The 13,411-nt window shown below is 37.0% G+C and overlaps 1 protein-coding gene and 1 non-coding gene across 2 annotated transcripts; both read left to right on the top strand.

Annotated features, from left to right (window-relative positions):
• Positions 1 to 7,741: 7,741 nt before the first annotated feature.
• On the top strand, positions 7,742 to 8,698 carry LOC138177779 (olfactory receptor 51G1-like). The gene has a single exon (XM_069108982.1). The coding sequence runs from the start codon at positions 7,742 to 7,744 to the stop codon at positions 8,696 to 8,698; it is 957 nt and encodes a 318-aa protein (XP_068965083.1).
• Positions 8,699 to 12,904: 4,206 nt separating this feature from the next.
• Positions 12,905 to 13,007, top strand: LOC138177803 (U6 spliceosomal RNA). Its single transcript, XR_011172553.1, has one exon. It is a non-coding gene; the product is annotated as a U6 spliceosomal RNA (small nuclear RNA).
• The last annotated feature ends 404 nt before the right edge of the window (positions 13,008 to 13,411 follow it).

Raw genomic sequence — 13,411 nt, forward strand, 5'->3', positions numbered from 1 at the left:
TTGCTCTCCAGAATGGTTAGCTTAGTTCACAACTCCACCAACAGAACATTAGAGTCCCAATGTTCCCATATCACCTCCAACATTTAGCATTTTCCTTTTCTGTCAAATTATACAAAAAGTTAGGTGTGAGATGGTTCCTCATAGGTGTTTTTTTAATTATCATTTATCTAATCAATAGTAATTTAGAGCATTTTACATGTAAATGAGAAAAGATAACATGTTTTTAAATTTTTAAAAATTAAATTAAGGTATTTTTTTTAGTTGTAAACTGACTAGGGCCAAGAATTAACAATTTGACACTTGACTGAAGACCATTTACAAAATCAAAATATTTATGACCACTCTGAGAATGGCAAAATTAGATTATTCTACATGTAACTGTATTATTTATTCTTGTTTTCTATATTTTACTTTAAATATATATTTTATTGACATGCTGGATTTTTATTTTCTCCATTTATTTTCTCCATATCCTTTCCCCCTCCTCCCAGATAGCTGTCCTTTAAAACAAATATTTTTAAAAGGTTTAAAAAATCATAAAAAAACAATCAAAATATTTAAAAAAAACCCTGAAAATAAATGAAATTCCACACCTCTGGCCTCCTTACAGAGAGAGGGAGCAGGTATTATCTCATATTTATTCTTTGAGATCATAATTCTTTTAAAATCTGCAGCATTCTGTTTTGGTTATTTTATGGTTGTTTCAATTATTATTAGTTTTATCACATGTCAGCTCTTCTTATTTCACTTTGCATCAGCTTATGCATATTTTTCCATGCTTCCATGTATTATATTACTCATAGTTTTTGTTGGTATAGCATAATGTTTTAATTTTTTTTTTGTAAAGCAATTGGGGTTAAGTAACTTGCCCAAGGTAACACGGCCAGTTTTGTGTGTGGGTGTTAAGTATCTGAGGCCAGAACTGATCCCAGATCCTCCCGACTCCAGGGCCAGCCCTCTTACTCACTGCGCCACTTAGCCACCCCTCATTGTATTTTTTTTTTTTAACCAGTGTTTATCTGTTCCACAATTATGGGGAATCTGTTTCTAATTTTTTTTTGTTATCTCACCTTTCCTGAGATATTTTCCCTCTGAAAGTATTCTGGTTTGTAACTTTTCTTCCTAAAATATGGCATCCAGAGCTGAACTCAGCTAAATTATCACATCCCTTGTCTGAGACATTTGACATGGTTTAACTTGACTTTGTCTATTCTCTTTACTACAATGGTAGTGTACACCCAAGGAAATCATGAGTCTAGATGTTGGAAAGGTTTGAATTTTCTGACCTTGGTCATCAAATTGGACAACTCAATATTTTTGTAGTACTATCTTTAATCTCCATATTTTACCCGTTCGCCAATTCTATCAGCTAAAGTGAATAGAATATACATAAGGCTTTGGTTACCTTGTATGACACCTATAGGAATTTACATTTTTAAGGAGAGTCTTAGGGTTTACAAAGTATTTTCCTTACAATAATCCTATAAGTTAAATGGTACAAGTAGTATTCCCCTATTATACATGGTCAAAATGAAGCTCAGTAAAGGTAAATTATTTTCTCTAGGTCAGTAAGACAACTAACACTTAAGTATCTATGGTAAGCCAGACATTGTTTAAAGTACTGGGGGATACAAAAAGGGGTTAAAGACAATCCCTGACCTCAAGAACATTACATTCTAGTGGGGGACACAATAAACAAACAGATATGTTCTAACAAGTTATCCATTGGACAAAGATGTAGTAATTAACAGAAGGAAAGTGTTGGAATTAAGAGGAGTTAGAAAATTGATTCCTATAAAACATCGGATTTTTAGATGGGACTTAAAGGAAGAGAGGGAAGCCAGTATGCACAGATGAAGAGTGAGAGGCAGTGACATTGCCATTACCTTTTGGAGTTAGACTCTAAAACTCTATCCCTTGACACCAAGTATGGTAATCCTCCAAGGACCCTCCCCCCCATTTAAAGAGTACCCTGAAGACCAATGGCTCCTCCCCACAATATTTCTAGGTGCTTCAGTGAATAAATAACTGGCATGTGGATACTGAAAACTCTTTGTACCAGTAAGGCTTCAGTTAATTTCAATAGAACTCTCTGTTCTCCATCCTGCCTTACATTAACCTTCAAGTAAGATCCTGCCTATCTGGGCTAGGGGTTTAGTTCCTTAATAGAAGAGATGTACTATCTGGCACAAAGTGGATCATGTACATACAGTAGAGTGAAGAGGGTAAATTAAATCCAGTAAAGGTTTCTGAGATTTGAGAGGTGGGAAGTGAGAAGAGGAAATATCACAACCCAGGAAGTTGGAGTGAATAAACATTACTGGGCTCAGAAGGTAAAGGACAGAGCTTTGGATAGTTCTCTGAATATTAGGATCAGCTGTGAACGGTAGCGATAGAGAGGGGCAAGGCTGATAAGAATGGTAAATTCAGCTGGTGGGCAGCATCATTTTCTCTGGGTAACATTTTGTTTAATTTTTTTCAGGGGTTGATGATTTGATGCTGTTTACTTGTCAGTCACTTGGGTTTAATTATTTGCTCTATAGTGTCTCATTATTCAATTAACGGTGTTGTACTATGCTCCAGTCATTACTTCTACATATCTGGGAATGGTACTTTAACATCCAAACCATGAGCAACTTAAAGTTAGGGAGTACCTGTCTCTTGTCTGTCTAATCCTTGTGCCTGGTCTAGGGAGATATATGCCAAAACTGTTCGTCTGGAAAGAGCATGAGTGAGAATTAAGACAGCAGGATTCTAGCTCTAGTGAAGGGACTGACTCACTGTGTGATATTAGGTAAATCACTTCTCTCTTTTTTCTATTTTTTTTAACAGGGAGTGCTGCAGTGGGGTGGGAGGTATTATTAAATGATTTATAAGTTCCCTTCCAGCTTTGTTATTTTTCTGATTCTTTTCCTGACTGACCTAGCTTATCATTTTTCTGTGAACATTCATTTGCCATCATATACATACCTTTTGTGAAGTCCTGTGACTCTTCTGGGAAGTCACTACTGCTCTCCAGGATTTCTCACTACAGGTCCCAGGTAAGTGATAACATGTGTCACAGTCTTTACCAATGTCATGATCTGTAACCATTCTAAAAAAAATTGAATAGGTTTGAGTTTTTTGGATGTATGATTCTCAAGAAAGTAGGGAGAATGTTTAGCAACATATTTATATTCAGTATTCCAAAATATGTTTATTGAAACACTTTTATGTGTAAAGTCCTTTTGTGGTAATGGAAGAGGTAAAAAATTTAGGTAATTCATGGTCCTTGGTGATATAGGGCTTAAGGTCTAGAAGGGAGACATATCAATATAAATAATTCCAATATATGATAAATACCCTAGTGAGATGCAACATCAGTCCTTTGTAGTGTCCAAGGGGAAGGTCATATTTACTGAAGGACTCAAGGAAGGATAATTTCTTGAGGGAGTGGAGTCTGAGTTAGACTTTGAAGGATTGACAATAACATATTAAAAACGAGAGGGAATTCCTGGCATTGAGAACAATGTAAACAAAGGCATAAGAGGCTACCTGCACACACACACACACACACACACACATTTGAAAAGGAAATAGTGGGAAAATTGAGAGTAAAATAAATAATATGCTTTTCTGTAGTGCTTTGTAATGGGGCAAATTCTTTCTTCACAATAACAGGATGTACAATTAATATGATCACTCTTATACAGATGAGGTAATGAGTATCTGAGAGTTTGTGGGACTTGCACATGTCAACAGAGTTAGTATTTGTGTGAAGTGAAATTTGTAAACAGAAATTACTTTCTTCTGATCATCTATATGCTCAGTAGTTATATACCTGGGCTCATCAGTAGATTGATGCTTTTAAACCCCTAAAAGCAAACATAGATCTCCAGCTTTGAAGGTATAAAGGAAATGTTATCTTTCCTTACTTCATGTCTCTCATATCTTCTAAAAAAAGTTTTATTGATGTATTTCCTCATTACATTATGTTTACATATTGTTTGCACTTTTGTTTCCTGTAACAATATAAAAAGGAAGTAAACTTAAGAGCACAATGGACTCATCTGAAAATTCATGCAACAATTCATATCTGTAGCACAACTCTACCTCCTCTATTAAAAAAATTACAAAAAGTATATTTTCTCCATCTTATCCTCTAATCCTGTGGGGGGAAATGGAAGGAGAAAAATAAATATACATATTCAGTTTTCAAGAAAAAAATTTCCTCAATAGATATATACATATATAATATTATATATATATATGTATATATATATATCTTCATATATAGAGAGAGAGACAGACAGAGAGAGAGACAGACAGAGAGAGAGACCGAGAGAGAGAGAGACAGACAGAGACAGAGAGAGAGAGATTGATATTTTCTTTTGTTCTCTTTTTGGTTATTAGCCTAGTATAGTTGGGTTGAATGACATGCACTGTTCAATAACTGTTTATATAATTTTAAATTGCTTTCCAGAATGTTTGGAACTATTCCCAGATGCTCCAAGACTGCATCAGTGTGCTTTATTTTAACACAGCCCCTCAAACATTTATCATTTTCCATTTTTGTAATCTTTGCCATTCATCTTTTTTAAAGGCTACTAAAATGTCACCTCCTTCAAGAAGTCTCACCTTCCTCCGATCTTTCATTTTTCATGAATCAACCAGTTAACTGCCTGCCCTCACCACTCCAAACATTAATTTGATTTCTCCTTTTGCCAGTCTTCTGCACCTTTCTTCCACCTTCCATATGATATTGTGTCTCTCTCTATGAAACTATGTAGTTCTTTGTTATACCCTGCACTGTGAGATATAGGAAAGCAGGAACTATGTCTTATAATTCTTCAGTATTCTTTCCAGCAGAGAGCAGAATATACTGATATAGATTGAATCCTTATGTATCTTAGTAGGCCAACTTCAAGAATTGCTATGACCCCTCAACTTCATTTAGGTTTTGACAACCCTTGTAGGGATAGGTCTCTCTGCACTTGGATAGAATAGTGCTGGGATAACAGGTATATAATGTATTAGTAGAAATGCACATAAAGCTTTTCTAGCTGGACTGGACCATGTAGAGACTATGCCCTTTTGCTATAGTCTTCAAGAACTCAGCATTGCCATCGTACCATGAGTATACATAGGAGTAAATCTTAAGTGGAGAAATAATGGTGATGTAGATGATGATGATGATGATGATGATGATGATGATGAACAGTTCAACAACATAATGTTTTGATTTCTGGGTGTTTTATATCCATCATCATATTTAATTTCCAGAATATACTCAGAGAATAGGTAATGGAAATGTAATCATCTTTTATTTATAAGAGCAGAAATGGAGCCACAAAGAGATTTATGACTTTTCCGAGTGGCAGGGCAAGACTTAATCCAAATCATTCAAATTCTACATGCAGTGGTCTTTCTGCATGCTATTGAACACTTTTTGCTTTAAGCAAAGTAGGTAGAAAGGACAGTGTGGTGCAGGTCATTGAGAGCTAAGTCAGGAAGATCTGAGTTTAAGTCCTGCTTCTGATGTGGACTAGTTATGTAGCCCTGTGAGAGTAACAGAACCTCTCAAAGTTTTAAGTAATTTTCTAAGACTACAAACTGCAGATCTGTTGATCTGCATTGGTAGAGAGAGAATTCTTATCTGGAAATTTCTTATAGAAAACTAAGCCACAAATTCATGCCCTACACAGATAAGGCATTGTAGTATAGTAGAAACTTCTTGATACAGAGCCAAAAGCCCTGACTTCTAGCTTTGGTTCCAAAACTCACTCCCAACTTGGCCTTAAGAAAGTCTCTTAACCTCTTTGGAATTTATGTCTTCATCAGTCAGTAGTAATCACTGTCTTCCCTTTTCACAGGATAATGGAAAGAATCAAATAAGAGCTATAAAATTGTCTTAAGATATTGTGCTTAAAGTTAAGGTTTGAGTTCAAGTTCAGGATAAAGCTCTTATTAATTATCATATATGAAATCCAGTGAGGTGATACAGTTGAGAGAGTGCTGAGCCTGGAATGATGAAAACCTGCATTCAAATCTGCCCTTAGGCACTTACCTCTGTGTGACCCTATGCAAATAATTTCTCCATGCCTCAGTTTCCTCTTCCGTGAAATGGAGATAATCATTACACCTCTTACTTCCCAAGGTTAGTGTGAGGATCAAATGAAAAAATGTATGTAAAGCACTTTGCATTATACCTGTCACATAGGAGATGCTTAATATACACGTGTTTCCTTGCTTACTTCCTTCTTAATATCCCTAAACCCTATACCAGGTTCCAGAGATGGTGAAAAAAATTATAAACATGGGTAGCTAGCCTCATGGAATTCACAGTCTAGCAGAAAGATAGAACAAATTGCTTATTTAAGTTAAATTACTTACTTAAATTAAAAATATTATACAACAGTGTATACCATAATGCATAATAATGTATATGTGTGTGTATATATATTTATACATATATATGTGTATATATACATATACATGTGTGTATATATATATATACATATACATGTGTGTGTGTGTGTATATATTGCCTGGCACATTATTATAAGCACTCAATAAATGTTTGTTGATAATGGTACTATAGGTTAGTGCTAATGGCTGATTGGATATGAGTTTTTCCCAAAAGATTCTTCACAAGTCACTTTTCATAGATCTCTCTCCTAATAGATTAAATATCATTTGCTTACATAAATTCTATCTACAACCATTTGCCCCCAACCACATGTAATTTTCATGTCCTCTACATAACCTTTTCTTCTACAACCATTAGAAATGCAAAAGGCATTTGGCTGTGGTGAAAACAGTCAGTTAACAAGCATATATTAAGCATGACACCCTACTGAGGACCTGGGGATATTAAGAAAGGAAAAATAATCACCCTCAGCCTTCAAGGTGCTCACATTCTAATGGGAAGGAAACATGAAAATAACTGCACACAAGATATGTACAATGTAAATCAGTGGAAGCTGATCTAGAAGGAAGGTACTAGTTATTGGAGTGGATGGGTGGGGAATGGAAAAGTCATTAGATTTAGATTCATGGGCCTTAGGTTTTAGTTTTAGCTCTCATCTTGACTTGTCCTTTGACCTTAGGCATGTCAGACCTTCTAGGTTTGACTTCCCCTCCAAGGCCTTAACTTTATCATCTACATTCTCTGATTTCATAGTTGCCTAAGGTGAAGGACCTCTGGATGTGGGTCTCTCATTGTACCTCAGCATCGTTGATTAACCCAACTATGGAGAGAACTCATCCTCTCCTTCCCTCCCTTTCTGTTCTTCTAGGTTACCCAGTTCTCTTTGCCTGCCCAACTGCCATTCAGTCATTCATCCAGTAAGTCACAACCATACTCTGGCAAAAGTGCATAGAGTTCATAGCCTTGTCAGGGAGATGAAATGCACTGAATGTACAGAAACCAGTTGGTGAAATAATAGATCAAAAGAATGGAAGTCTCTGTAACATAATGTTGGTGTTACCACAATCTTGTAGAAGATTTCCTGGAGGATAGGTGAGCACTGAGGAAAATATATGTCTTTGACTATTCTCTGAGATAATTGTTCCAATCTGGTAACATCTTAGCTCAGTGACTAGTTAAACCTCCTTTGAGTAGCGTTCTCTTACCTCATTGAAACCCCTACAAGTTAGAATTGTCTCCAAAATATGTTCAGTGAATTATATTTTTTGGATTTCTTAGTCTTATTTTTAGGTCTTGGAACATCCTAAGCCCCAGTTCTAATTGCCACCCATCATGCTGGCTCCTAACAACACCACTGATGACCAGCCTGCCTTCATCTTCATTGGAATCCCTGGACTAGAAAACTTACACATCTGGATCTCCATTCCTTTCTGCCTCCTATACTTCATGGCCCTCACAGGAAACTCTATCCTCTTTCTGCTTGTTAGAACTGAGAAGAACTTACAGGAGCCCCAGTTCTACTTCCTAGCCATGCTGGCCCTCACTGACCTGGGCCTCTCCCTATCGACATTGCCGACTGTCCTGGGCACCTTCTGGATTGGTTCTCACCAGATTGGCCTGCCTGCCTGCCTGGTCCAGATGTTCTTCATTCACACACTGTCCTCTGTGGAGTCAGGAATCCTTGTGGCCATGGCCTTTGACCGGCTGGTAGCCATCTGTTCCCCACTGAGCTATTCCCGGATCCTAACTAGCCGTGCCATTGTCTGCCTTGGTGGGACTGCCTTCGTGCGTGGTGCTGTACTCCTGGCTCCACTACCTTTCTTCCTCAGCAGTTTTTCCTTTTGCAGAGACAACATTCTTTCCCACTCCTATTGCTACTACCCAGACCTGCTGACTTTGGCCTGTGGGGACGTTACATTCAGCAGTGCCTATGGGCTAGTCTTTGTACTTTGCACCTTTGTATTGGATGCACTCTTCATCATAGCCTCCTACCTGAAAATCTTGACCACCGTCCTGAGGTTGGGAGCTAGTGACAGGGGACTGCGATCTATGCACACTTGTGCCTGTCACCTATGCACGGTGCTCCTTTTTTACCTCCCTCTCATCAGCCTGGCTGTGATGCACCGTTATGCCCATGGAACACCTCCTCTCCTCTACACTACCCTGAGCAATGCCTACCTCCTCCTAACACCACTACTTAACCCTCTGGTTTATAGTCTCAAATCCCGGCAGATCCAGGCTGCTCTACAGAGACGACTCTGGGTTCAGAGGGTCACAGCTGGAGAATGAACTTAGCTTTGAGGGAAACATGGAGCTTTAGGTGAATATTTTTGAAGAATGAATACTATGGTCTAGCTTTGAGAGGCAGCTGCACCCATGGCCTCTGATATGTGGATCTCTAGGATTATGCAGGAAGAGTTTCTTCCTCTTGGTCTTATGGAGGAAACAAAACAGCACCAGACTTTTGATATTCTACACAAATAAAGTAAACATATGGGAAATCCCAAATCACCTAGTTGTTCTTTTGAGTCTAGAAATTCAATATATCGTGTTACTCATGTTCATGAAAGAGAGTAACAAAAGTCTTTGAAAATGGATCCATAACATGATACCTAGGTGGTGCAGTGGATAGAGCACTGGCCCTAGAAGGAGGAGGACCTGAGTTCAAATTTTCCATTAGATACTTTATACTAACTGTGTGACTCTGGGCAAGTCACTTCACTCGAATTACCTTGCCAACAAACAAAGAAACAAAAATAGATTCATACCTAGGAGAAACTGAGGGCTTTATCAAGGTTTTTGTTCCCATTCTCTTATTCAGAGCTTTCTTTTCTTTATTCTATGACTGGATGATTTAATTGCTTAGACAGACTGTGGCAAGTCACCAGCCTAAAGAGAATGACCTTCTCCTTCTTTCTTATGCTCGTGGGATTGGGAGATGGGAAAGCATTTCAGATTAAGCAGTTTTCTTTCAGGAGTGCAGAGATGAAAGAAATTTGAGGGGTGACTGACATCAGTAAATAATTGGCAGAGTGGGTGATGTCAATAACAACTGTGAGCACACTTCTCTCCTAGTTACTGTTTACAATTTGCCAGGAGAGAAGTCACGCTGTTGGTACAACAGGAAGTATGTTTCAGGATTGCTTACTCAAGAGGAGGGGAGAGACTAAAATGTAAAAAATCAGATAAATCACTAAATGGTGGACTAATAAATCAGTCAGAGAATCACCAAACACTTAATGAGCCTTAACTATTTATTTATTCTTTCTGGAGTTGGGCACTGAGGAGGGTGCTAAAGAGATGCATAAAATGCATCCTGGGAAAGAGAGTTCTTTATCTGAAGTCTGAAGGCTTGGGTTCCAGTCCTTGTTCTCCTTTACTAAATACATATTACCTTTGAGACCTACAGCATATCATTTAATTTCTCTGACTTTCCTTCCCTTCTCTGAAATATAATTCAGGAAACTTTATTTTATATGTTCAATCCCAGGCCAAATACTGAGGAATATATAAGAGGAAGTAAACAAAGCACCTTTCACCTAAGAGCTTTCAATCTACTTGAGGAGAAAAAAATTAACACATATAAAACTACCAGATAATTTTATACACCTCTACCTGCCAAAATTCAAGCTTTTTGATATTCCAAATGCTACCTCTTCCAGGAAGTCCTCTCAGATGGCCCAACCCTAAATCAGGAAGTGATCTTCTTCCTTTCTGAACAATTGTATCACATTAAACATTTCTTACTTCATTCATCAAGTGGACCTTTGATGTAGCTATTAATTAGTAGGCAACAAATGTTTTTTGAATTGAATGGATTTGAATTTATGTCTGTCTTATTATCCCAACTATAACTCAAATCCCAGGAGACTGAACACCCTGTTTAATGTCTCATTGAGTTCCCATCAACACCAATCACAGAATTGTGAAAACAATATGAGTATCTTTAAAGGATTGCAGAATAAGTGAATGAATGGATGACTGAAATGATAAATTCACTATCACCAAACGCAAGAATGGCTGAAACAGAGACAATAATATAACTACAATGAATCCAGTTTCACAGCTAGATGTCATCAGGGCAAAATGGTACAAATATAACAGAAATCTTCTTGTGAAGGAGCCTTTATTATTTCTGACTTAAGATGCATCTTGGAAAAAATTGTGAGCATATACTCGGCATTCAGTTAATAGATGCCATCTTCCAAATCATCTCCCATAATAGCTATAAGTCACAAAAATTGTGTCTTTTATCTCATTTGATCCTTGCAAACAAATAATCAATGCATATGTAGTAAACACCTGCTATGGGCTGGGAACTGTACTACAGGGCTACTTTTTGAGAAGGGAATATTTGGTGGGAAAGAGAATTTGTTCTGTTTCATACATATTGAGTCAAAGATTCTTACAGAGGGTACAATTTGAGATGTCTGAGAAGCAGTAGGAAATCCTAAATGGTAGGACAACAGAGTCTAGGGAAGTATCTATACAGAAATGAAAGCTGAATCCATGGAAGCAGATGAAATTACCAAGTGAGGTTGTCTAGAGAGAAAAGAGGACACCCAGGAACACAGCTTGGAAAAGGGTGAAGACATCTGGACTAAGAAAAAAGCTTCAGGAAATTGAACTAAGAGCTTAGCATGTGGCTAGGGAAGTGTGTTAAAGGGAAGAGGAAAGTCATCAAGTTAAAACACAGCATTCTTGGCTAGCCCTCATGCTGGGACCCTAGCCTTGGCTACATATAGAGACTACAACCATTTGACAGCTTGACTTGCTACTGAATTTCCTTTACTTGTTCACTTAGCAGGAATATCCAGGGACAAGTCACAAACTGGAAGCCTAAGCCTCATGACTTCCTTTAACTGTGGGAGTTTCCTCCTCTCCCTGACTCACCCACAGAATAAGATAATTATATGCATACAACCTACTCAGAAATATGTGCACAAAGTATAAATATATGTATACAAGTAGTTCATATGAACATGCATAAACATATATTAGCTTTGTAAATGTGCATGTGCTTTGATTTATATAAAACAGTGCAAGATGGCTTATACGTGAATAGTCAAATGACAACACATGTACACAGCAATGTGCACGTTCACTGACCTAAATATATTTGAATAAACATATAAAATAGGCATATTAAAATATATTTATACAATACAATATATTCAAATACATATGTGCGTTGAATACATTTGCAATAACTGATATGAATAGGTGAACACACTTAATGCACTTGAATATTTAAGTATGCATATATTCATGTAAACATTTAGTTCTACCTTATTTTTAAAGTGTTTCCGAGGTGTATGAGGCTGTATTGGGTAATGGAAGAATAAGGATACCAGTGACATTTTTCTCCCTCAAAGACTTTATAATCTATTGGACATAGTTTTCCATTACATGAACATATAGTGACACACTAAATAAATGTGCAATATGTTTAAGTATACATTAATACAGTTAAACTTAGAACATTGTTTGAATATGTATGTTTAGCTGCATGCACATATGCATGCAATTTTGCATACATATACACACATAGAATCTTAGAGTCAGAAGAGACCTTGATAGCCATCTAGTTTAACTCACACTAGGGCACCTAGGTGGTACCATGGATAAAATTCCAGTTGTAAAGTCAAGAAGATCTGAGTTCAAAACCAGCCTCAAACACTTACTAACTGTGTAATACTGAACAAATAATTTAACCCTGTTTTTTCCTCATATGTAAAATTAGTTTGAGAAGGAAAATCCAGACCACTCTAATATTTCTGTTAAGAAAATTCCAAATGGGGTCACAAAGAGCTGAATGTGACAAAATCACTAAAAAAAAATCAAATGCAGGAATCTCCCCATGAATGCTACCTATATGAACACATAATCAATGAGCACAATGCACTCAAATACACTCAGAGAAATGTACGTACTCATGTAGACATATGCACATGAATACAGTTTGTAGATACAAGCATAATCATGTACATATTCCCAGATAATCACACATATGTATGAACATACATATCCACATGGATAATATTTTGGTACGTAAAAAATCACCATGCCTGTATACACAATACACTTAATGTGTGTATACACATAGAAACAAATGAATACCTTCTGTGCACAGAGACATAACCATGCCTACATGTGTGGCTTTGGGCATATATGTATGTATATACACATACATATACATACAAACTTGGTCAGACCAAGGCCATTTAAAAAATTATTTATTTAGGCTAGGCAATCAGGGTTAAGTGACTTGTGTGAGGTTACATAACTAGTAAGTGTTAAGTGTCTGAAGCAGGATTTGAATTCAAGTCCTCCTGACTCCAGTGTTAGTGGAGTGCTATATCTCCTGCACTACCTAGCTTCTCCCAAGGCCGTTTTTAATGAAGCCTGATTTAAGAAGTTTGGTTTCACTCTATTTGCTAAGGGAAAGAAATTTTCAACTTTTCAGTATGTGAATTAAATGGCATTTCCTCATGCTTGTTATGGCAACTGAAACATTAAAACTGGAATGATGCAGAGATGATTAGCATGGCCCCTGTGGCTAGATGACATTCAAATTCTTGAAACATTCAACATAAAAACAAATAAATTAAAAGACCCTTCCTCCTATGTAGGGTCCACATGCACTTCTGGCACCTGTCCCAATGTATAAATGAATGAAAATTAAGCCCTACTGTATGTCAAGCACTAACATAAGAACTTGAGATGGAAATATAAAAAGGAGTCTTCTTCTGACCTCAGAGTGCTTACATTATAATGGGAGAAACAGGAAATAAAGGGGAAACCATAGCCAGGGTAGCCTGTTTTAAGTTGTTTTCATTTGAGGAATTACAGGGATGATAGGTATACCTATAAGACAAATGAGCAATGCAATCTTTCCATTATCAATTCCGATATTAATTTACTCACAGTTCCCAAAGGTTTAAAATGGGGTGGGGAGGGGTATACATATACAGTGCTCTCTGAGATTCCCATAGCAACTAT

Source organism: Petaurus breviceps, unplaced genomic scaffold (assembly GCF_028583685.1).
Source record: "Petaurus breviceps papuanus isolate PSGF00001 unplaced genomic scaffold, PetGlider_PUasm1.0 90444, whole genome shotgun sequence".
NCBI classification, from domain to species: Eukaryota; Metazoa; Chordata; class Mammalia; order Diprotodontia; family Petauridae; genus Petaurus; species Petaurus breviceps.

Coding starts and splice junctions, on each gene's coding strand:
- LOC138177779 (XM_069108982.1), top strand. CDS start 7,742: ATGCTGGCTCCTAACAACACCACTGATGACCAGCCTGCCTTCATCTTC.